The 26,690-nt window shown below is 39.0% G+C and overlaps 1 protein-coding gene across 7 annotated transcripts in view; it reads left to right on the forward strand.

The window, feature by feature from the left end:
• The window catches only part of magi2a (membrane associated guanylate kinase, WW and PDZ domain containing 2a), a 472,217-nt gene that overhangs the window by 344,462 nt on the left and 101,065 nt on the right, over nt 1-26,690 (forward strand). For all 7 annotated transcript variants that reach the window (XM_042335534.1, XM_042335536.1, XM_042335535.1 and 4 more), the window contains 3 exons: nt 11,367-11,577; nt 11,861-11,940; nt 12,248-12,286. In XM_042335534.1, the coding sequence (XP_042191468.1) occupies nt 11,367-11,577; nt 11,861-11,940; nt 12,248-12,286 (330 nt within the window). The remainder of the gene's footprint in view (nt 1-11,366; nt 11,578-11,860; nt 11,941-12,247; nt 12,287-26,690) is intronic.

A 26,690-nucleotide genomic window follows, 5' to 3' on the forward strand; every position in this document is an offset into this window, starting at 1 on the left:
TTACAACTGATGTCCTGAAAAGCCATTGATCCATGTGTGCTGACGGGACACTTTGCTGACGTCTGCTACCTGATGAGTTTCAGGGCTGTCTCACCAATGTTCCAGTTGTAATAACTGGTGTCCAGAAAGTTACGGACGCAACAAACAACTAACTAATGATCTTCCTCGCTCTTCCTCACTTAAAGCAGTTACTATCTAATGCTTCAGTTGATTGCCATCCTCAGAATCTTTTCCAACAGCTCTGAGGTTCTCAAGACTATTTGCTCTCTGTATCAGTGACCACCCTCATTCATCCAGCCCTATCTACCCTCACCCAACCCTGTCTACTTTCACCATCTTTTTTCAGATTGCAGACTTAAATGCACACAAGCTTCACTGCTCTCTGTGTGGAGTGGTTGAATCACTAAATCTTGATCATTTCCCTCCTGTGTTCTCTTTGTGTGGTAATAAACCCTTGTTTCTCTTAACTCTGGGGTGTAATCAACATTTTAGTGCTGTTTCACCAGAAACTGCCTCATTTAGTCTGTTGGCTGGGGATAATGGCAGCTTTGCTCCTCACCAGTTGAGAAAAAATATAATGTACATATTGAATCTTTGTCGGGTGTGGATGAAACTATTCCCCCTAATTTGGGGAGAATGGGAGAATTCACGCTGAAAAATGAAATTAAGGACATGTTTTAGCCACATTTTCTGTCCATGTGATTCCAACCGAATGACAGTTATCACACCACGGTCCTTAGTTTTCCTCCCAATAATACACTTTTTCTCTAAGCCCCAAACGGTAGTTGCAAATGTATTAAACAAAACATTTCAACATGAATCGTGTTCTATTTAATTTCATCCAAAATTAATTTTCTCATAAGAAAAATTAATCAAGGTTTCACCCATTATATCAAAAAATACATTGGGTTTTAAGTTGAAGACCTATGTTAAACAGCACAAAATTCCATGAATTGTGCAAGTGTTGCGTTTTACAATTGGAAGATTTCACTTTGCTTAAAGAGTATCAAACTTATGTGCGAGTTATTACGCAAGATGTGTAAAACATTTGTAGCTGCATATGTATTGTGTGTACGGAGGGTATTACAACTGCCCATAATCACATAGTTAGAAACCAATGAAATTACGGGTTTAAGGGCATCTGTTACTCTCTCCTTACACTTGTGTTACGCAACTCATACAATGTACAACTGTTTACAAATGATTTACACAATTTGTGTAATGGATCTAATTATTTGCTTATTTACAAAAAATACTGCTATCCTAATTTTTGTAAATAACCAAGCGATATATATGTCTATTCACATTATATCACGTGTGCAGTGCTCCGAGACACTATTCTAGGTGAAGGGTGCTATATAAATTCGAGTTGTTACTCCTGTTGTTCCAATGGTACATAGTTTTGATTCTCAAGTAATTCCTCAGGTTTTGAACACATACCTTGCTCTCAATGTTTCTGAATTTCATTGCATTTGTGGCTATTGTACAGCAGGGTTTGTCATTGGTATTCTTCATAGGACATTGTTTTTAGCTAGTTCATGATCTAGACCAATAAAAGACGTCTCTACCTGAATTGGCTTTCACTAAACGTTTTGTTCTGTTTGTCACTGTTATTTTATTGGAAGTGTAGCTCTGACAGAACAACCAAAATGTTAAATACTGCAAAACACAACCAAATTAATAGAAGACAAACAAAAGGAAATGAAAAGCAAAATCCTAGATACTATATTATCTAGTAACATGAGCAATGATGGGAAGCCTGTTTAATCATGGGCGAAAATGATTCTTAAAGATTATCTGTATTGAAGCAATATGATAAAGTCTTCAAAAGAGACTTTATGGCACTGATAAAGTTGCTTTATTGTGGAAGTGGGATGTTGTTCTTTCTAAATGAACCAACATCCATTTAGATTGTTTCTAATCCTTTAGTTGTTCATCAAGATTGTCTTCTCTATGTCAAGGGATTGCTTTTAACTAAAACTGACAAAACACTTTTTGGTAAAGAATTCAATCAATGGATTTGAGAGAGAGAAAAGTGTAGGATCATTTAAAACTTTTATTAGATAAATTATTTTGGCACTAGCTGAAGGGTGGCAATGTTTTTTTTCCCAGTGCTGATTATTCCTATGTTCTTATCTGCAAGTATCTTTATAACATTTTCCTAAACCTGCTGAATTGCATTAGTGGATTTTTTTTCAATTCTCACTATTCAAAATGAAACTCATAGATGGCAGATGGAATATAATGTGGGAAGTGGGAAGTTATTCACCTAGGTAGGAAAAACAGAAAAACAGATTATTTTCTAGAAGGGGAGAGACTAGATTTGGGTGTCCTTGTACATCAGTCACAAAAAGTTAGTATGCAGGTACAGCAAGCAACTAAGAAGGCTAATGGCATGTTGGCATTTATTGCAAAAAGGTTAGAGTACAAGAGTAGGGAAGTCTTGCTGCAGTTGTATAAGGCCTTGGTGAGACCGCACCTAGAATATTGTGTGCAGTTTTGGTTTCCTTATTTAAGAAAGGACATACTCGCCTTAGAGGGGGTGCAGCGTAGATTCACTAGGCTGGTTCCTGGGATGAGGGGGTTGACCTATGAGGACAGGTTGAGTAAACTCGGCCTATATTCTCTAGAATCTAGAAAAATTAGAGGTGACCTTATAGAAACCTATAAGATTCTTATGGGGCTTGATAAAGTAGTCAGTGTGGGACTGTTTCCCCTGGTTGGAGAATCTATAACTAGGGGTCACAGTCTTAAGATTAAGGGTCAGCCTTTTCAAACAGAGTTGAGGAAACACTTCTTTACTCAGAGCGTAGTGAATTTATGGAATTTTTTATCCCGGAAGGCTGTAGATGCTCAGTTCTTGAATACATTCAAGACTGAGATTCATAGATTTATAAAGAATAGAGGGATTAAGGGATATGGGGATAAGGCGAGCAGATGGAGTCAGGTTAGAAGATCAGCCATGACCTTATTGAATGGTGGGGCAGGCTCGAGGGGCCGAATGGCCTACTCCTGCTCCTAATTCCTATGTTCCTATGACTTTTCTGGAATTAGGTAAACCTCCAGGGAGAGAGTGTGCATTCCATTCCAACAATCTATCTCTGGGATTAGGTGGGATGCATGGAATTCTCAGCTTGGTTTGGATATCCTTAAGCACGGTGGTGGGTTTCCGTACGTGTCAGACCCCTGGCTGCCAAAGCAAATGACAGACTGAATTAAAAAAGGAACTTGAAACATCAATCCTTATAATTATAATCATAGGGCATCTGCTCTCGTGTTCGCATTAAAAAAATTGAAAGTCAAGTGTTTCAGCATTATTTTCTAATTTCCATGTGTTTATCCAACATCATCAAAGAGCATTTGAACATCTCACGAAGAAATTGATAAATGTGTGATGAGAGACCAAGCATTTTAAGCGCTTCAATGTTGCATCTTAGTACAGAAGCTCAAACGTTTTAGGATAGAACGTCAGAAAAGTTATACTGTATTTATTGCAAAAATAAACACAAATAAAAAAGTAAAGATACCATCTAAGTATTGAAATTACCACATTGTATGGCACAAAAGCAATTTGCCCACAAAAAGCAAATTAAAAAGCTTTAAACAAAATTGCAGAACAGGAGCTAATGATGTGATAAATCTCATTGTACTGTAGATGGGTGAGGGAAAACAGCTGAGTAATAACAATAATAATAATCCTTGCATTTGATATAGTGCTTTTCACATCTTCTAGACGTCTCAAAGTGCTTCACAGAATATACTGTAAAGTGAATAGACTGTATATTTGTGGGCGAAATGCGGCAGCCAATTGAGCACAGCAGTGTCCCACAAACAGTAACACTGATGGCAAGACTGGCTCAGGTGCAAGACATGAAATACAGTGCAACTGAAGCAGCAGAGAATCAGGCCAATGTTCTGTTATCTGTTCTCCTGCGAAATTACCAATCCAAGTGTTTCAGCTACAAGTGTTATCAGTTAAACTGATTTTTAAACAGCACATCTCACATGGATAATCAATTTGCCCTAAGGATGTGCGAATGAGGATGAAGCCTGCTTGAGCATTAGGAGTGACAGTCTTGAAAGAAGTAAGTGATTTGTTCACTTCCCTTTTTTCCAGTTAACTGAGGGAGTCTGAGCTCAACAAAGTCAGGATGTGGAGGAGACCTAAATGTTTTCAAATAAAAAGGTGCATTTGAAGTAGTGCCATTCAGGTCCAGAGGACGTCTCAAAAGCGATTCACAGTATTTCCTGCAGAGTGTACTCTGTCCAGCGCCTTGGGACGTCCTCCCAATGTGAAAGGCGCTATACAAATGTAATCTTGTTGTTGTTGTGATAGCAGTGGCAGTCTTGCTGCATTAAAATATTGTATAGTAGTCAGTAGAGATAGCAATAAAAAAATGCTATGTATATTGACAACTATTAAATTTTTGAACACACAATAACAAAATGTCATAAAAAGGGTTGATGAATTAATAAAGTTAATGCAAAAACTGGAAAAATAGGTAAACAACGTTACTCCATGGGGTTTAATCCATAATTTATCCCAGTATAAAGTAGCATATTGTGGTACTAATGTAAAGTAGTCATTTTAAATTATGAAACAATACTTAAGAGTATCTCTATGTAGTTTTCTGGGAACATTTGAGAGCACATCAATGGGAAGCACGCTATATTGCCCTTCATTATAGCATTTCCTCACTTATAAATGGAAATAATACCCAGGTTCCAGCGCTAACTAGCTGGCCTCCCACGCTAAAAACATCTTGACTTTCACGTCATCTGTTCGCTGTTGACTCCACTTCTTGTTGAGCACAAGCAGCTATGCGGAGGAAGTTTCGCAAACTCCAGTTGTATTGCACTGCACAAGTGCAATGTGTGTAGGAAAGAATCCAAGCATCACTTCCTGTATACGTGCACAGCACACAGAAAGTGACATCAGTTGCGATCTAGTGACCCGGAAGGCTGTACTTTTTCTGCACCTGGCTTGTATTGTAGCCGCTCAGACATTAGACCCACACTGACCGTGCTGTAACCCAATAACACATCCGATGCCTAAACAACATAATGGTTTGGGAAGTTATATTAAGGCAATGGGCTTATTTTAGTAGTGGCGTTTGAAAGTTCATTTCCAATACTTCATTCCTTCCGTCTGTTTGTGTTTGTAATGGATCCTTTCAAATTAGTAATCTGCCTGACTACATTTTGCCTTTTGAGAAAATGACAGAACTCGTTCAATTGAAGGAAGTGCATAAAAGAATGGTAGGCAGCTCTGGGACTAACATGGGACCCCTTATGGACTGCAAATATCACCTGAGTGCAATCAGGTCCAAACCATGTTTAATCCTGGAAAGAAACTAAAATGCCATTTGCTTGATACTGTAACTCGATCTTGGCAACTATACTGTCTGTTAATTCCTTCCATATCCAGGAGGTGATTGATGGTGACTGTTATTTAATTACGATAAAGTAGCACCTGCCATTATTGAGTTAGTTTAACGAATGGCCTGATTAGTACCAGTTTGTGTTAATAGGATGAGAAATATAGTTTGTGATTATTTTTGCCAGTGAAAATGATCACATCACAAACCTCATTTTGTTTTTTATATCCTAATATTTAAATTTTCCCCCCATTCCAAATCCCTGACTGTTCAGCGCCTTGGGATGTCCTCCCGAGGTGAAATTTAATTTTGTATTATATGTTGTATGTATTGTATGTTGTAGTTTTACAAAAACATAACAACAAATCTATTTATATAATGCCTTTCACGTCAGGACAAGGTCTCAAAGCGCTTTACACAGCTTAATCAGAGCTTGAGCAGGGCTTTGGGGGAGGGGAAGCCTTCCACCATTGAGAAGATTGATATTTCCTTCTTTCCCCTCCCCGCAGAGTAAATGTTCTACTACAGGACTTCTTCAGACTAATTCTCCATCAGTGTGTAACAATTTAACTTGGATTATCCTTCTCTTTTAGCACTTGAATAATTTATAAGTTAGCCAATGAAAGCACCAAAGCAAGTGTGTTGTTAGCACTGACATTGACCAACGTCTACCTGGATCCTGTCTGAAATCCTCACGAGAATTCCCGAGCTAGGATCAAGGTGATAGATTACACACTAGAAACTGGCACTGAAACACAGACGGGGGATGTTACCAGAACCTCGAGCAGTGGGTGCACTTGACTTTCAAATGATAGGTTCTCAATTAGTCCCGGAGCTACGGGTCACTCTTGTCACTTAATACTAATAATAATTATCCTTACAGTTTGATATAATAATAATAATCCTTGCATTTGATATAGTGCTTTTCACGTCTTCTAGACGTCTCAAAGCGCTTCACAGAATATACTGTAAAGTGAATTGACTGTATATTTGTGGGCGAAACGCGGCAACCAATTGTGTACAGCAGTGTCCCACAAACAGTTGTGGATTGAAGTGACCAATTTATTATTATTTTTTCTTGAGGGATTACATAACACCATATCCCATCTTTGAGACATCTCAAAGCGCTTCACAGAATATATTGTAAAGCGAATTGACTATGTATTTTGTGGACAAAATCCAGCAGCCAATTGCAGACAGCAGTGTCCCACAAACAGTTGTGGGTCGAGTGACCACATTTTTTAGGGGTGGGATCATTACCCCCAGAAATCGATCCGCCAATCAACTAACAACCAGGTTGCAAATTACTGCTAGGTTAACAGAGGCGTGTGGAGTAAGGAAACTTGCTCCAATTGAGCAGGTAGTCATTTTTAAGCTTGCTAGAGGCCAGTGATGCTCCCATCTTCAAAGGAGAAAATGCAAACAGATTACCTCTTCTCCTTCAATCCTCACCCAAATAGAATTGGATTGTCTGATGGATCGTATCTCCCAACTTCCGACAATAGCTTCCCTCTATTTGTCCCATTTCTTTTTTCCATGTTTTTTGCATCAGGCATCCTAATAGCCCCAGTGAGTGAGGTTCCAGTTGAGAGCTGCTTTGTGTTAAATTGTGGGCTGCTAGTGGAAATTGGGCTGATTTTTAATTTATTTTGTATTAATTGAATAAATCACTCACAAATCATACTGATGTTACAATGGACACATAGGTAAGTTGTGTTAAAAAAAAGAAGGTATTTCCCCATGTAGATTTGTGTCCCGTTCACAGCAAGTGATAAAGGTAAAGAGCAAGCAATTATGATTAAAGTGTATAGCGTTTTGCCCACAAAATATACAGTCAATTCACTTTACAGTATATTCTGAGAAGCACTTGGAGATGTCTAGAAGACGTGATTAGGCGTTATATCAAATGCAAGGATTATCATTATTATGCTCATCATAGCTGCAGTGGAGGAGAGGCTTGATAGGTGGAATTACATCTTCCAGTGCTGAAATGTATGGGATACTAAATCAGAAGGAACTCGTTCGAAATTGCTCCATTCATGTAGAAACATTCCACAGAAATAGGAGACTTCCATCCCATCAGTCTGGGCGGAATACAAACAGGGATCCCAGAGGGTAACGGAACAATGTGCTTGCCCAGTGTGAAAGACAATAGCTGTCATCTGACATATATTAATGGTACATTAACTGGTACAAGGAAGGAGCATTGAAGGTTACAGATAAAAGACAATTTCACGTATCAAACTGTTTGGCTGGGAACGAAAAAGTTGTACGTTACATCTGTCAAGTTTGTCGACCTCTTACACAACACAAAATGCTGATAACATTAGACTTTGAAAAAAAAATGATCCCTGGAAAGAAAAACTCCTGATAATCCTTTTGCGAGTTTTAAAATAGTAACAATGGCAAAACAAAGTGAAAGTGTTATTATCTATCATGTCGGACCATGTGTGGATTCAATATCGGAGGAGACAGCAACGCTGATGAATTGAGCACATCATGTATGATATCTCGTCCTGCCTTTCCTTCTTCTCGCTGCAGGAGAACCCTTATATCATGCGGGTTCGCTTACGATGCGACTGTAAGGGGGTTGTTGACATAAGCGGTAATAGCACAATGTATGTAGTACTCTTAGGGATTTGAAAAAATTACAGTTTTTTGTTGACATATGTGGGATGGCGATATGAACGGATTCAAGATAAGTAGGTAGCACTGTATTACAACGTGTGCGTGCTTTCAGTAGTACAGTACTCGAAACGTGTGCAAATTGCATTCAATGGAGATAGTAACAAAATATTATTCGAATGTTGGACACTGATGACAAGGTTGTGCTTTCTGCCATCTCCAATCCATTGGTGGTAACTGAGAAAAATGACACAAGTCACATAGAGTGATACGGCATAGGATTGATACAGCATGGAAACAAGCCATTCAACCCAATTAGTCCATGCTGGTAAGTCTAGAGTTGCAAACCAAGTAGAAACATTACATTCTTGGTTTACCTCTAAGAAATGTGTGTATTTTCAACATTGGCGAGGATAACCCCGAGAGTGAGAGGTGAAGGGTAATCTCTTCGGATGAGACATTAACCTGAGGCCCCATCTGCCTGTTCAGGTGGACATTAAAGATCTCATGGCACTATTCAAAAAGTGAAGGGAGTTTCTCCTAGTGTCCTGGCCAACAAATCCGCCAAATAAAATTGGTCACCCACTTCAATGGCTGTTTGCAGGACATTGCTGGCTACTGCGTTTCACCCGCAGAATGCACAGTCAATCCACTTTACAGTATACGCTGTGAAGCGCTTTGAGATGTCTCGAAGACGTGATAAGGCACTGTATCAAATGCAAGGAGTATTATTATCATCCTGTGAAGCGCTTTGAGATGCCTCAGTGACTTGATACGGCACTATATCAAATGCAAGGATTATTTATTGTTATTATTATTATTTCTCTTTTATAAGAAGTGAAAGTTTTTTCTGACCTCCTATGTACATGTCTAGGTTATATGTTAGAAGTGATATGATTCCGCTTTCAGCAGTAAAGTGATAGGAGCATGATTTATGCTTCTCTTTTCTGACCGCCTTGCTCAGCCCGAGAGCACCTCCATGCATTTACAGAACTCTGATATTGGGTGTTGGCGTTTCTTTAATGTTATTAGAGACCCGGTTGCTTATTAATGACATCTTAATTAATTAATGAAGCATTTCTCCCACAAATAGTCAATTCACTTTATGGTATATTCTGTGAAGCAATTTGAGACGTCTCAAAGATGTGAAGAGACGAGACGCTGCATCAAATGCAACGATTTTTATTATTATCTTTGACAACATTAAATAACGGTTCTGCATCAGATTGCACTGCCTTTATTTACACTGGAGTCAATACTCTACTGAAACCATCTTGTCTTGGCAATGGTTTGCTTTCAGACGCCAGCCTGATTTACAACACACTTTTTCATGGTGAGATTTAGGGCCTAAATGAAGCAGGTATCAGTAAGCACTTCCCACTCAGCCACCTCATTTCCTCATTTCCCTCATTTCCCATCCCCTCAGACTCTATTTTAACATTGCTAGAGTTCTTCCCCTGCGTTTCCTGCCTCCCTCTTCTTACAAAATTTGATTCGACCTTTCCTATTCGCATACACATCTGGGTTTGTTCAGATTTGTAAGTAGGTTATTTGACATCACACATTCTTGCTGTATTTTCTCCTGGATTAGATATGTAGGGGATGTCCCTCTGGGGAGAGAGTGTGCACTCCATACCAGATAGAAGGAAGTTGCCATACATTACTCGAAACTCTCAGTAGTTTGGTTTGGGCACCATAAAGCAAGGTGATGTGATTCTGCATACATCATCCACCGAGCGGACGGAAGACATTGTAATTTTTTAAAGAGTGTCTTACCTTGTTTCTTTGTGTAAAAAGTGCATATAGGGGGGTTGGGGAACAGTAACATTGTTTTAAGGGATAGCAATGCTTTTGGAATCTAGGGCAGATTCTCAGTTTGAACACGAACATTTCAACAGATACTAAAGTAATAGCACTACTAGGGTTTGTTTAGTTGAAAGACAAGGTCTTTGATGGTGAATCTGGCTTTGTAGAAATGTTAAAGTAGCGAAGGAGGACCATGTGTGTGGAATTTGTTTGAGAATCTTACTTTTGTCGAGTATTGTTTCAATGATATGTCATCACTTTTCTACCCTTGGGGAAAAAAGCTGTCTTTTACTCTGCAGTGGATTATTTGCTCTTGTCTTATTATGAATGTTTGTTCACCATTTCCTTTTTCTCACTACTAATTTTTCTCTTCACATATAAGCTATTGTGTCTAATGATAGATTATAGCATTGATTGGAAACAGGCTAAATATTTTGCAGAAAGCAGGGCTACTTATGAAATAAACAATAAAGTGCATCTGTTGTGGGAATGGTTTAATCACTGGAGCGTGCAATACAAATACATTATAACACACTTCCTTATAGCCCAAATTTACTTACAGTGTAGTTGCAATGTAGATCTTATTCACTGCGCGTGCATGCAGCTTGTTTCCCGCACACCAGCCTGTTTTTGCGCTAAAATAGCCAACTTCCAGGTCGTTATTGACGAAACTTCCTGCTTTGTGCATAGGCAGCGAACCAGAAGTGATGTTGTGGCGAACAGATGACATTTTTTAAAAATGGCTGCCATGCAGGGAGCGAGCTGTGCACCTGCACAATGAAACCAGCTATCAAGCCTGTTTTTTATGGATCCCAATCACCACATTATAACAAGGTTCCACAACAATTGTCCTGCAAGTTGCTGACAGAGAATGTGTGCAAAGTCAGTGCAACAACAACAACATATTGCATTTATAATAACGCATTCCACATCGGGAGGACATCCCCACGAGCTGAGTCCCAGAAAATATCCTAATTATTAGTAACTTCCAGATAGTATGAAAGATTTTTTTGTGTGTGGAATCAAAGGGCTATCCTCATTCCTATGGAGTTAATGATAAACAAGAACAGGGAATGTTTGGAGTCAGTGAGTGAGCGAGGGATCGATTGATCAAACACGTTCCAGCTATACATAGTTTCCCAACTTACACCAAAAGTTATGTTCCACTGATAAATTTAAACAAAATGTTTCAATTCATCTAGTTTTTAGAATTGGTTGTTTTTCCATTGGATTTAATTCACTTTATTTGAGTGTGTAGGAATTCTCTCAGAATGTTTTTTTTTGCTGTTTGATCTTAAAACAAAGACCATTGAATCCTCTCGTGCACAAATTGTCTTGATTGAATATTTATTGCATTGTAGCATAAATGTATGCTGTTTTGTTATTTCTATAAGTATTTTATTGCCCAACTAAGAAGGTTGGCCACCGCTGCTCAAAGGTGTACTATGAAAGACCCAAGCTGGCTTATAGCTAATTGACTTTGTATGTATTGATTATGCATTTGTGTCTTTGTGTGTCTCAGTTCTGCTTGGGTTGATTATACATTTCCTCCAACAGAATCCAGTGAACACGAAGACAAAAGCACTGACGCCTCAGGTGAGATCTGTTCACAGACTACCGCTGCCCCAATCTACAGCCAAACAGAGCGGACAAAAGCAGAACCCAATTCGAAAAAGCCAATCAAGCCAGAAGATGGAGATGAACTGGGACCATTGCCAGACAACTGGGAGATGGCATACACAGAAAAAGGCGAAGTCTATTTTATTGAGTAAGCCGTTTTAATCAAATTCCTAGCTGACTAAATGGCAGCATCTATTCATTTAAGGTGATACTGAGAAACACTGTGCCCAATTTTAGTGTGATAGTATCTCTCCAATACAAGGAGCTGAACTTGCCAAAAATTTCAGCCGGCTTGCACAATTTGTGTTGCACCTCATTGCAGATTGTGTAAGCAAATTAAGCATCGATCGCAAATGGGCTTCATTGTCCAGTTCAAATAGGACCCCAGAACTGTGTTTCTTTCCACTGAAACCGGTCTGTTTCTCTCGTAGTCACAACACCAAAACAACATCCTGGCTAGATCCACGTTTGGCTAAAAAGGCAAAACCCCCAGAAGAATGCAAAGATGGTGGTAAGTAAATCTGATTTTCTTTGCATTCTGTATGTGTGTTTGTGTGTGTATGTGTGTGTGTGTGTATGTTCACTGAAATCCTCTTGAATTCAATTTGATAGCTGGGGAGTGCATCTAGCTGCTGAATAATTCTAACTGAGAGCAGCTAAAGCTGGGACACAAGTGACCTTCACTGCTCACTGTGTTTTGTTTGTTCTCCAGCCCGATCATATCAGCTGCGGCAGTGTAGAGACTGAGGTTGTCTTTTCTTTCTGTGCCTTGGAGAATATTTCTATGTTAACTTTGTATTTCTGATTTAAAATTGAAGGAGACAAGCTGCAATCTGGAAACACAGGACAGAAGCTAGGTACTGTAACTTTAAGTGATTTTCTCTTTCTTTTTAATCTCAAAAGATTAAATTTGTTTTAAAGCTGCCTTGTTTCATTCTAGTGCAGAGTTAAGACACTTCTGTTGGTTTTAATTTTGTTTACCACATTCGCTGAAGCCATTTTAAGTCACTGTTAGGTAAGGAATTTCATTGTTAACCTGCAATATCCAGCAAAAACAACTTGCATTTATACAGCGCCCTTCATGTAGATTAACATTTTGGAGCACTTCACAAGGGCAGGGTTGGATTCCGAGCAAGGGGGCAGGGAAGCACAGTCAAAAGGAAGGTTTCCAAGTGCAGTATCCTGGCCAACAATCACCCAGAAAAAAATGATCATTCACTTATGACTGTTTGTGGGATATTGTTGTGCGCATAGTGACCTATAGGCATGTGTTCACCTATACATACAGTCACTTCACAGTAAATACTGTGAAATAATTTGAAAGGCAATGTAATAAGGCGCTATATCAAATGTAAGGATTATTATCTTACATCCCTTCTAACTAATGTCCTTTTTTTAATGGTAATTATGTCATGTAAAGTGATGTCTTCTAGTGAACTTTGATCAAATTAAATCTAATTGATTTGTTTTTAAAATGTGCTCAGAATTTACACACACAGATCCTCGTCTCCTTTGAACTAGAAGCGGACCTCTGTAGCACTTGCCTTGTTCTGCAGTACACGTTTAACAACTTAACTAATCCTTTACACTTAGTGTATTTCTAATAGTCTTTACCAACCATACAGGCGTTTTCCAATTACACCAGAGTAAATCTATTTGCAGATTACAGCAATCAAATAAAGGCACACAAAAAAAATGCTGGACACAAACACTTTACTCCAGGAAAATTGAAAGGGCCTTTGATAAAAATGAAATCGGTCCAAAATCTGATTGAGTGCAGAATTATTGATGATAGTAGATTTGTTTAACAACTAACCTAGTCATGGTGATAGGCTTAAATGGCCAAAGATCTCAAACCTTGAGGAGCCACTGAATCTCGGCTTCGCCTCATTCTTACTTCAGTTTGGAACAGAAAAGAGTGACAATGTTCCATTTTGCCAGAATATGCTGCTAATTGTTGGCAATTTTTGAAGTTGTCATGAAATTCTGTGAAATCCGTGCTTCCATTCAGAAACCGTTAGTTCCTCTTCCTGCTCCATCTCACCATCGGTGGCTGTTTATTCTACTTATTCTACTATCTTATTATATCTTGCTCGTTCCCCAAATTAATTTGCCTTGAGGCTTTCTCTCTGTGGCTTCAAACCCCTCTTAAAAATGTCCTTTTCTCCCTGTTTGGTGGCCCCCATCGTCTCTGTAAAACACTTTGAAATGCTTATGCTATGTGAAAAGCACTATGTAAGTGCATCTTCTTACTACTACAGTAAGTGTTGTGAATGTGGGATGCAGTACAGATGAATATTGGAATCCTTGCTTTGAAAGCAAGTATTGGCTTTCGTTTCAGCAAGGCTGAGTGGGGTGATACTATTATAATGTTGACATTCAATCATTCAGTCACAATAATTTAATTTCCACATGGCAAGAGCTTGTAGCAGCAGATCACCTTGTGAATAGTGGATTGTTGAGACTGGTTGCAGAGATAAATGAAGAAGAGGGATGTCTACAATACTTTGAATAGGCATGTGTAAATCAGGCTGCAAAAATCTTTTGTCTTGCATGCTCACTGTGACGAGTAGTTAGGTTGATTGCTAGCAATGAACCAAGCATTTCAAACCCTATTTTACTTGAGAACACTTCAGAAAGCTGGTCTGTCTGTTCATTCACAATTCTCCTTCCAGTCCTGGATCGTACTGTAGTGTTAAGAATGTACTGCTACCAATGTGGCCTGCACTTAGCTGATGTGAATTATTTAACAGATTGTCATCTTATCAATTCATATGTTTTCAAAGCCAACATGTGGAAAGTTGAAGGGAGCGGATATGACACAGCTGTGAATCGCTGCAAGAGAATTGCACACCATATCAGATGTAATGTAGATTTTTCTTCGATCGTTTGATCTCTCACATATCCCACAGGGGAATATCACCTGGAGCACAGCCATTATAAGGAAAATGGTATTGAGCATTCATGTTACCCTCCTGCACTCTGCTGTCTATAAGGCCTTCTTCTGAACTATGCCCTCAGTTATTCATGTCATATTATTGGCTGTTAGGGTGGAGAAGATTGAACGAATCCTTTTTTGTGGCCTTCTTTGCAAACATCAGGGCTGAATGCACAACAGTGCTATGAAAATGTAGACCAACAAGATGTCTGTGGTCTACTATAGTGACAAGAAAGGTTTAATCTCACTCGCCTTAGTGTCATGAGATAGATCACTGGCATAGGCTACATGCCTATACATGCCTACATGTCTATCTGCCTGGTAACCCCAGCTAGAAATAGAAGAGAGTAGTGAGACATTATAATAGTAATAATAATCTTTGAATTTGATATAGCGCTTTTCATGTCTTCTAGATGTCTCAAAGTGCTTCACAGAATATGCTGTAAAGTGAATTGACTTCATATTTGTGGGCAAAACGCAGCAGCCAATTGCGCACAGCAGTGTCCCACAAACAGTCGTGGATTGAAAATGACCAATTTATTACTGTTTTGATTTTTTGGAGGGATTATTATTAGGTGTGTAGAGTAAGGAAACTTGCCCAAGGTTTCGCCCGGCCTGGAATTGAACCCAGGTATCTCGCTTGCAAGGCGAGTGCTCTAACCACTGAGCTACAGGACTCCACTGAGTTATAGGTCAGCCATGGTCTAAGAAAACTAAGAAATCTAAAAAAAAATGGGTGTTGATTTGAAAGTATCCAGAGTCGACTATTATTGAGGAGCAAATGAACAATTTTATAAAGAAACAAACTTCAGACCACGCCATTGTTGTTTGTTTTAGGGTGGAGGGAAAGGAGGAATTCACTCCAAACATGTCTCTATATAATAATGTGCATTATTTAGCAATTCATTTGAAATACTGGTAATGAAAATCTTGGGAGTCAAGAAGGTCTTGAAGAGGTATCACACTGTGTCTTGCATTACATTTCCATGATTTCTTCTGTGGGGCTACTTGTATTTGATCAGCCCACTGCATCATGTTGCATTGCACACTCTATTGCTTCTTGTTAGTGATTTAGTATCTGTCATTTTGGTCTAGGAAAGCTTTGCATCAAAAGCAAATTTTCCTGTGTTAGATCTCTGCTAAAATGCGGTTAAGAGAGAATAAAGTAATATAAAACTATTGATAATTGATACATCCAAAAAACAGCAACTCAGACAATGCAGCTGTGCCCTTGCACCACACAAGGCATCAGCTTCAATTATGAGTGAAGTGCCAATCTGGGGGTTGAATCCACAATCTTCTGAGCCAGACGTGAGCATGCTACTAAGTGAGCCAAGCTGCCACAGTCTGATGAATTAGCTGCTGTTACTGCATAAGAGCTGAGCAGTAAGGAATTAAATGTCCGTCGTGTTAATTTTCATTTCATCCTCGCACTCATCTTCAAATCTCTTCATGCCCTGACACCTCCCTATCTCTCCGACCTGCTACTCCCCAACCCACTGTCTGCTGCCTCCACTCGACTGGCTCTGACCTCCTGCTTGCCCCTCGTGCCCTCCGTTCCACTCTCGCTAGCCACGCTTTCAGCCACTACACCCTGAAACTCTGGAATACTCTTCCTCTATCCCTCCAGTACTACTCGGTGCTACAGCAATGTTAGTGCAGATTTCTGGCATTTGCACCATCCCCACCAAACAGGACTGAGGTGAGACGCTGCACCTTCTGGCAAAACACTAGATTGTCACCACCAATAGAGCATGGAAACCCTGGTCCCATTAATCTGGGGTCTGGATTTAAATCCAACCCAGAGGTGAAAGGACATTCAAAGATACAGAGAAAGAGAATGGAAATGGGATTAAGATGGAATGGGTCTTGAAAGAATGAACACTGACATGACAAATGGGCCAAATGGTCTCTTATTGTCTTGTGCATTTCTGCGCTTCTATGCAGGCTTTCAGTTCAGGAGTTTATGGAGTCAATAAAGGTTCCATATAAACACCAATTAGAGCTGCCCCCCCCCACCCCACAAAATTATAACATTAAAATACAAACCTATTTATGAGGTTGTGTTTGCTTCTAAAAGTGATTTGTAATATTGCATTTTGCAAAACCGTGGTTGAATATTGTTCGTTACATGTTTCATTGCTTTTTGCAATTAAAGAAAACCCATTAAAGTAAAAAACTCTCATCGTGTTAATGTCTAATACCAGGCTGTCAGCACTGTGGTACATTCTGTTATAATTTTTCTGTTACAAATCTAGAGAGCGTACTCAGCTATTTACTTCAGAGTTGATCTAATCCACAGTAAATGTTTTACTCTCATTATTGCGGACATCTGAGTGGTCTAATTTGCTTTTGACTCCATTTTATTCTGTAATATCAATGTAATTCCATTGCATAATCAATCCCAACTTCAAAAGCTTTAAATTTGTTAACCTTTCATTTGAGTACAGATAAAAACATCTTTTTCCACACACATACATATTTTCTTTCGTACAATGATCTTCAAAAGTAACACCAAATTCTTCAGAATTGCCTTCTTTTAAGAAGCTGATAGTTCTAGCAAGTGGAATATTTTCTATTTCCATTTCAAAACCAGCATCAAAGACCTTCAGATCAAATAGAGCATAGAATAGATGAAAATAAAGCTCCCTCTTCTTTGTCACAGGATATTGCATTTAACTTTCTAGAATGTCTGCTACTCTCATCAGTTTGATTACTCCTGTCCCATCAGTTGTCTTTGTGAACTCTGAATCAGACTGCCAATTTGTGCTGATTTAGGGGAAGTGTTAGCTGTGGCGCCTACACAACTAGAAACTGGGTTCACACAGTCCAAATTAGGCTAGAGTCACGTATTTCTCCTACACCAGGAACCAGTCCTCCACACACTATATAATAATAATAATAATCTTTGGATTTAATATAGCACCTTATCACATCCTTGAGACGTCTCAAAGCGCTTCACAGAATATACTTTCGCCCACAAAATACAATCAATTCACCTTACAGTATGTTTTGTGAAACGCTTTGAGACGTCTCGAGACGTGATAAGACGCTATATCGAATGCAAGGATTATTATTATTATATACTGGGAAAGTGAATGGACTGTATATTTTGTGGGCGAAACGCGGCAGCCAAATGCGCGCTTTTGGCAGCCCAAATGGCAGCCCGTGTCCCACAAACAGTCATGGATTTTTTTACTTAACTGACCATTTAGCAATGTGCAATAGTCCTCTCATCCCAACCATTTATGAGAAATGCCAGGGAAAATATTAGCTATAATTCTCTGTAATTGCATTGCTCCTTTAGCACAATGTATGAGCTTCCCATGTTTTTTAAATGAAAGCAGTAACTGATTAAGTGAAGTGTGTGTCAAGTTGTGCACATCCGGTGCTGGAGGAGGAAGCAGGGAATATATTTGCACCTATTTTAGGTGTAAATTCACCTTTGTGACTATTGATGAACGTGTGGGAAGGAAGTGAGACAACATAATTAAGAGAGAAGCAAACAAACTGAGTCTGAGAGAGGTAAGTTATAAATACTCTAGTAAGTGTTAATACGGTGTTTTGTAGCAGTTTCATGCAAGACATACTTTCACAGATTGAATTTCCTGAGTTTAGACATTCAACTGTGTGGAAATTCTAAATAGAGGTTCAGTGAATAGAACTCTTTGCCTGTGGGTCAATGGCGTCTTACCACGTCGTTGAGACGTCTCAAAGCACATCCCAGAATGTACTGTAAAGTGGATTGACTGTGTATTTTTGTTGGTGAAATACGGCAGCCAAATCGGAATATATTTTTTTGCATTTACATTGCAGCATTTGAAATCTTTTAACGATGTGATGAGGCTCTCTGTGCGAGGATTATCATTATTATGTTGAACCTTTATATTCTGAAGCCTCTATTTTCAAGGCAGGACAACCATATTATCAATTCTTAAAATGTATTTCTGAAATGTGACTGACTTTTTGAATGCTACAATGACTTCATATTGTAAATTACTTTTTTTTCTAAGCTGTGATTACCGCAATCGTAAATTCCTAACATATGAAATGTTGATATGAATCCTATCAGCAAGGAAATGCCTCTTGGCATTTACGCAAAAAAAAACACTTAAGTTTATCGAGTTGGAACTAATCTTAGTAAATGTCATGAATGGACACATCCAGCTGTTGTCCAGTTTCCATGCAGCATTTTCTGATCATTGTTGGTTTCTCTGCTCATAATGTTCAACAAGTGGAATGATGCACAAGCTCCATAATTTATTTATATGCCAAGGCTAGTTTGGATGCGCGGAATCATCTCCTTCCTTCCTTTCTTGGGATCAAATTATCTTCTATATTCAACACTTTTATTACTAATTTGAGATTGAATTTGTTGACATACCAACTGTGCTGCTTATCCCAACAGGAAATATAGAATTCAGATTGTTGTATTAGCATGGTTGGCTTTGCATTAATCAAAATGCACGATATAGAGTCACCTTGGTATAGCGCAGGTCTACAGATCATAATAATAATCCTTGTGTTTAATATGCTTTCATTGAAGTCTGGCTACCATCAGCTATGCTTCTCGTGTATAGTGTGCGTGGACAATGTACAACATCCAGTTATATTGTGGACAAGTAGATGTGACTTTGTTTAACATCACATCCGAAGGCCAGCACCTTTGACCATGGAGCACTCCACAGTCCTGGAGTGTCAACCTAGACTATGACCTAAATGATTTGTTAATGACTAAATCCACGACTGTTTGTGGGACACTGCCGTGCACAATTGGCTGCCGCGTTTCACGCACAGAATATGCAGTCAATCCATATATACAGTATATTCTGTGAAGCACTTTGAGACGTCTCAACGACGTGATAAGGCGCGAAAACAAATACAAGGATTATTATTATTATTAGATTATTACAGTATTTCCTACACGTAAATAAGCAGCAGTTTAATGCAGTAGTTTTAGTTTGACTGACCTACTCAGTAAGATTTAAAAGCAATTGATTTACATGCCTGGGTTCACAGTAATGCGGTTATTAGTTCAAGTGCCATTTCAAACACTAACTCGCCGTGTGTTACATGGAATGAGTTTATTTAGCTCAGCTCCTCACTGGCATATTACGAGCATTAGAAACTATAATCTACACTGCAGGCTAGTCACAAGCTGGTTGTAAAAACAAGAAGGCTGGTGAGGTTCACAAATTTTAAAAATTAGAAGAAATAAAAGAGAGATTTGAAATGACTACATTTTAAACAAATAATAATAATCCTTGCATTTGTTATACGGCCTTATCACGTCTTCGAGACGTCTCTAAGCACTTCACAGAATATACTGTAAAGTGAATTGACTGTATATTTTGAGTTCAAAACGCGGCAGCCTAATGCACACTGTACATGACAACACTTGAGTGATCAGATAAGGTCTCTATGAATAACAGAGCTTTAACTGTTGTACAATGGAACCCCCACTCATAAATTTAGAGCGCTTATGGTACAATGTTCCAGCTCACTTACATTTAGTTACTAAGTAAATATCAGAGCAATTAATAATATTTGTGAAAGCAATGTTTTTGTTTAATATTAACATGACTCATGTTAAATATAAAGAATGCATTCCTCAGCACGCTCAACGTTTTATAAATTTAATCATTACTAACATTTCTTATCAAGAAATCTGTTACAAATAATAATCCAAAATTAGACTCCAATGGCATTTTGCCCATTTTTTTCCTTTTGCAAGACTTTTTGCTTGTTTAAATAATGTCACCTGCTTTTTTTTATTGAGCTTTCTTCTTGGCGAAGTCAATCAACTTCAACTTTTAATCTCGGAATTGATTTTGTTTCTTTCACATTGTAACTGGGCTACTTAAGGGGCATAATAAGAGGTTTTTTGATAGCGTCGATAGGGAGAAACTGTTTCCTCTGGATCAGTAACCAGAGGGCACTGATTGAAGGTAATTGGTAAAAGAACAAGAGGAAGACGAGGAGAGATTTGTCTGAAAGGGTGGTGGAAACAGATTTAATAGTAGCTTTCAAAAGGGAATTAGATAGGTACTTGAACAGGAAATATTTGCAGGGTTATAGAGAAAAAGCGGAAGAGTGGGACAAATTGGATAGCTCTTTCAAAGAGTTGGCACAGGCATGATGGGCCAAATGGCCTCCTTTGGTGCTGTAAGATTCTACGATTCTATGATTCCAATGCTTTGAATAGTTTCCTGTTCCAGTTCACAAGTTCTGCAGTAACTCTCACTCAGTTTCAGCACTGTTGCCAAAGTTGCAGATAATTATACTCTCCCATAGAAAGCTTTATTTTGCCCTTATTTCCTGGTGAATTTACCTTTGTATTCAATCTATCTGCTCAATCTACCTGCTTAACAACCTAGGGCAAGAGTCAAAGTAAAAGATACCACAAAGGTCAAAAAGAGCAGTAGAGAAGTACGAAACGTCAGAGATGGGATGGGTGATACCTAAACGTGGATTTTCGAACCTGCAAACTGAGGTTGAGAAAACTGAGAAAAAATAGTCTTGGAATCCTGGGAAAGAATAGGATACAGAAGAAGATGAGTTGATTTTAATGCGGGGCGTAAGAAGAGCTTGTTGAACAATATATCTAAAGCTTGAGAAAGAAGTTTGGAAGAGCAGTGACTGTAGTGGTGTAGATAAAATAGGGAGATAAGAGAAAAGTTGCAATGGATAGAGACTAGAGGAATGGGAAGGATCACAAAAGAGGTTTGTATGAAGAAGACTCTACAGTTCATTTATCTCATCCTCAGTATAGCAATCCCACTGTCTTCCCATTACAGCATCAAGCGCTTATATTGTAGTGTCACTATGCCCGCCACAAAACTAATCCGGTGTCCCATTGTCATCGATACTATAGCCTGCTCCATGTCCCCCGCCCGGCACACATCAGCATTGCCGGTCGGGTCTCTCTGTCCCCCACCCTTTCAGAACTCCATCCCATAGTCCCTACGCCTTGCTCCCTCCCTTGCCTCCTTCAGGGCTCGTCTCAACCCTCCTCTTTTACCGCACCTTCGATCACCCTCCTACCCCTGCCCTCCACCCCTCCTGACCCCAACCCCCAACTCGCGTCCAGATCCCTGATTGTCCAGCACCTTGGGACATCCTCCCGACGTAAAAGGTGCGATACAAAATGTAATTTGTTTTTGTTGTTGTTGTTGCATCATGTCCAGGAGTACAAGAGAAGTTTCTCCTTAGATATGGGAACAGTATATTCAAATGTAGGATGAACTGGGGCTTTATGATCTGGGCTCAGATTGAATCCAACAACTCACTCAGAAATGTCTGACTTCACACGGACAGAAGTAAGCCAAGGGGCATCAGTACTTTCTGACTGCACATAGTGAATAACCATGAATAGTTTGGAGCTCAATAGAATAATGCATTTACTTATATGCATCATGTGACAACATCTTTCTGTCAGGACATTGTGACGTTAATTCCCTGATGCCCTGCGGAGAATATATTAGTATAGATTTACAAACGGCAGGTACCTGTTGGTAGCGGACTATCTGGCCCTTAAATGAAATGGAATCAGTTGTCAAGATCAATGAAAGTGAGAGATAAGATTGCGTTTTGATCTGAATTTGCTTTTGTAATCGCTGCATTCTCTGACTTGCCTATTTCCCAAACTGCCAACATCCCTCACTGCGGCCATTGCAGAATATAATGACAGTATAATTCTGCTACTGTCCCCTGTTGACCTGCTGCTTCTCAAGTCATTCTCCAATTCTTCAATCTGTGCTCTTATCCATCTACTCCTCGCTTACTCACCCACTACCCTGATTGTTTCTTTGGTGTCTGAAATCCATCTGCGGGCACTTTGATACCCTGAGCACCACATCCCTTTCAACACTCAGATCATTTTCCTTATCTCTTAACTGTACCAGAATATTTTCTTCCCCTTTCTGAACAGTGATTAGACTCGCCCTGGTCAACTCCCACTGTGATTTATTTACTTCCATTTGGTAAATCCTTTTACCTCTGTGTGTGGCTTCATGTTTCTTTTACCTTTAAGTTGGTTTTATTTGCCTAACTGTTGTTAGTTTGCAACCTTTGAAAGATTTTTTTTGTCATCCGTAAAAAAAAAGGTCATACGTTATGGAGTCCCATAGTGTAGTGGCAAGTGTGCTCACCTCGCAAGTGAGATGACCTGGTTTTCCAGGGGGGGGCAAAACCAAGTTTCCTTTCTCCACATGCTTCTGTTTCCCTAGCAGTAACTAGGAACCTGGTTCTCAGTTTATTGGCGGATCAATTTCTGGGGGTAATAATCCCTCAAAAAAAAATGCAGTCACTCAACCCATGACTGTTTGTGGAACACCTCAGTGCGCAATTAGCTTCCGCGTTCTGTCTACAGCTACAAAAAATATACAGTCAATCCACTTTACAGCATATTCTGTGAAGCGCTTTGAGATGTCTCAATGATATGATAAGGCACCATATCAAATGCAAGGATTATTATTATTATTAAAGTCATACGGCACCCACATTATACGTATCCAGCTGATTTACTTCTTTACAATTATTATTATTATGTTGTACTCATGCTTCTCTGACCTTCTACCCCCTACCCTCCTCATTCTACTGTTTGTGTGACGTACAGTCACCTCGCACACCAGTATTTTAAATCGGTCTCCACTCTCTTGACGATTCTTCCTTTACTCTGCAGGCAATGATCTTTCCCTCCATCTGTTCGGAGCATCAAGTACATTAATGACATAATCCTGTCAGATATTTCTTAGCAACATTAATGTGTCTATCCCACTACCTCCACTATCAAACTTTGATCAGCACCGGCTCTAACAAAATCCCAGAAATCATAAACACATATCTTTCTTTAAAAAAAAGCCAAACTGATATAGAAATGTAATTTAAGAATATAAGACACCCGGCTACCAGACTTCTGTACGGATGTCATTGACGTCATGCATCAAGTTTGATGTGAACAGTGCTTGCTTTAATCAGCGTTCCCATAATCTGCTGTGACGTTGGTTTGGAACTGCTTATTTGCCTTTATCAATCTCGTATTGGACAGGAATACGAACAGAGTCTCAGTCAGTTTATTGATCAGTTAGGACCTCGTAAATTGCTTCTGTCTGAAATCCTTGTTCCAGATTATTCAGACGATTCAATGCAGGCTTCCTTTTCTTCTTTCTCTTAATCTTCTTTCCTCTTACACTCTGACCCAGTGTTAGCCAACTGTTATGGTAGGCCAACAAAATACATTTTCTTGATTGAATATTTCATGATTTATGCTCTGACCAATGACGAGATTCTTTGACTGTGTATTGATTAAGAAACTAAAATTGCGTTATTGGAGAGATGTTCCTTTTTACAGTAAAATGTAAAGCGGAATCTGTACTTCATAATCGGTACTCGTACTCTGATATAGATAAAACAAATGACATGAATCTTTATTGTTTTTCACATACTCCCCTGCAGGCTTTTTGTGATTTTAAAAATAGCTGCAAGGATATACTGAATGTTAAATATTCTGCTACAGATGAGTACATTATCAGGCAGATGTAGGTGGAACTAGATGAAGCTGAAACATTTCTGAGAGTATCTGTTTTGTACATTAAGATCGACCTTCAGATCTGTAGGAAATATTCAGGGAGATTCATGCTTCCTTTACTTTTATTTGGAAATAATCAGTGAATTGTAAAGGTCAATGTTATTGGCAAAGAACATCTATTGGAACAGTTGGTTGATTAAAGTTGGTGTATTTGTACAATGTTTTGTTTTAATTTTGAGATGAATTAAACATGAGTCTTATCAAGCCAACTATGGAGCACCAAATAACCGGGTTTTCATTAATGAGGAACAGCAGTAAATGTCAGCTTGGCTCTGTTGGTAGCATTCTCACCTCTGAGTCAGGAGGTTGTGGGTTCAAGCCCTACTTTGGGATTTTGAGCTCATAGTCGAGGCTGACATTTGTGTGCAGGGCATTGTTGGGGATGCGCTGCATTGTCAGAGGTGCTGTCCTTTGGATTAGATATTAAATCTAGGTTTGATTTGCCTGTTCAATTGGACATCGCATGGCACTATTTGAAAAGAGTCGGGAGTTTTTCCCAGTGTCCAGGACATCAATTCTCCAGATAGTGGTTCACTTCATGGCTATTTGTGGGGCATTGCTGTATTGCAAATTGCCTTGCCATTGAACTGAGGAGAGAGGGGAAGTGACCTCAGGCATGGTCAAAGAGGAAGTTCTTCAGATGCGACCTGGAGGGAGGCAAGACAGAGGAGAGGGATTGAGAATAAGAATTCTAGGGATTTGGGAAGTAGCATCTGAAAACACGAACAGTTTCAATAAAATAGAAGAAGAGTTGTATTAAATTCTGATATGTGCAACGTATGTTCAATAGACTCATTGATTTTGCTGTGAATTTTTGCAAGAGCTTTTCATAATAATAATAATAATCTTTGCATTTGATATAGCGCTTTTCATGTCTTCTGGACATCTCAAAGCGCTTCACAGAATATACTGTAAAGTGAATTGACTGTATATTTTGTGGGTGAAATGCGGCAGCCAATTGCGCACAGCAGTGTCCCACAAACAGTCGTGGATTGAAGTGACCAATTTTTTATTGTTTTTTTTCTTGAGGGATTATTATCAGGCGTGTGGAGCAAGGAAACTTGCCCAAGGTTTTGCCCTGCAGGAATCGAACCCAGGTCTCTCACTTGCGAGGCGAGTGCTCTAACCACTAACCACAACTCCATGTAGCTTAAAGCAGGAAACCAAGCATGGAGCAGAGGAATCAAGGGACACGCAGGAGGCACTGGCACATTTGTACAAGTTGCTAAAGATTAAGCTTGATAGAAGTCAGCAAGAAGATGGGGGAAAATAGAAGATAGGGAAAAAGTAAAAGATGCAAGTATTACACTTGTTCCCAAGAGATAGAGAGGGAGAGAAAATTGGACAGCTGGAGAAAGTAAGTTTAGCTGAGAAAATAAATTAGGTTTAGCAAATTAAAGGAGATCTGATAGGATAACTGGAAGATTGTAGAAAAGAATCAGGCCAAGCCTGTTGAAGCCCTTTCTCTAAGCGTTGACTTGAGTAGTTGAGCGAACTCTTCCAAGTTTTGGGCAGATTTCTAGGAATGTGAATGAAAGTGTTACACACCTTGAGTGAACATAATTTGAGACAAATTCTGTCACAGTAAACCTTTTGGTACTTTATTTTTCCCCAGCGAGCCTTTTCAAGTTGCCCTTTTCCAACAAGTATATAAGATATTCAGTTCACAGGAGGAGCACTCGAACTATTTGGTTCGGAGGCCAGCACCATTACCATTCAGCTATCAGATATCCTGCAACCTTAACGTCATCCAATAACAAGCGTTTGGTTTAATGTTCATTGACAGTTGCTATGACAGTGTCTATCAGTCCTCTGACACTGCTCACTGGAAAATAGGAGCTATTCAAAAAATGCCTCTGTGAAAGATCCTAAAATATTTTAGTACTTAATTTTGCACAATCTCTCTGATCATTCTCTTAAAATATCCCGAATATCTTTCAATATATCTTTGGGCCAGAAAATAATTAAGGGAATATTTCTTTTAAACTGTTCGAGGTTGCATCGTGAAAGCTTGCTCGTGCCCTAATGCATCTAAAAGTGGCTCTTTTTCAAACAAACAAGCTCTAGCATCGTCTTTGCTAAAATTATATTGATAAAATGTGCTGCCGTTTCATCTGTCTCCAAATCCAAGCATTAAGACCGCTCCATAGCACAAGAAAATGGAAACGAAAAATAAACCTCTCCTCTCATTTCTATTTGTTATTAGAATAGGCAGGCTTTTAATGGAAGTATTCATGCAGAAAGCAAATTGTTTGTTTTATCAAGTCATTCCAATTAAACAAATGCTTTATAATAAATGGGGTATTAATTTGAGTCTGAATAATCATTCTCTTTAAAAGGGTATCCATTAATTGGAATGTATTGTAATTACGTGGTGAAAATTGAAATGTGTGGCACAATGAGCTTTTTAAATGCTATGAAGAACATGGTAGACCTCTGTTGTTGCTTTGGAAAAGTTACTGATATCCTCAAAGAGTTAAATGACGCTACCATTGCTCTTAAGATTACAATGGGCTGGAAATGTGTTAGGAATTATTTCAGCTGCCTCAAGACTTGCATAGAAAAAGCTCTCCTGATAACAGCTCAAATGTCAGCATTTAAACAGTAAAAAACTTGCTCTTTCCAATGGCCCAAGAGAAAACGAGTCTCAGTGCTTAAGCTTTCTTGTGTAGCTTCATTATGATTCAAATTTAAATGTCAACTACATTTTACTTTAAATAGGTCTACCTTTAGA

This window comes from Callorhinchus milii, unplaced genomic scaffold (assembly GCF_018977255.1).
Source record: "Callorhinchus milii isolate IMCB2004 unplaced genomic scaffold, IMCB_Cmil_1.0 Scaffold5, whole genome shotgun sequence".
NCBI lineage: Eukaryota > Metazoa > Chordata > Chondrichthyes > Chimaeriformes > Callorhinchidae > Callorhinchus > Callorhinchus milii.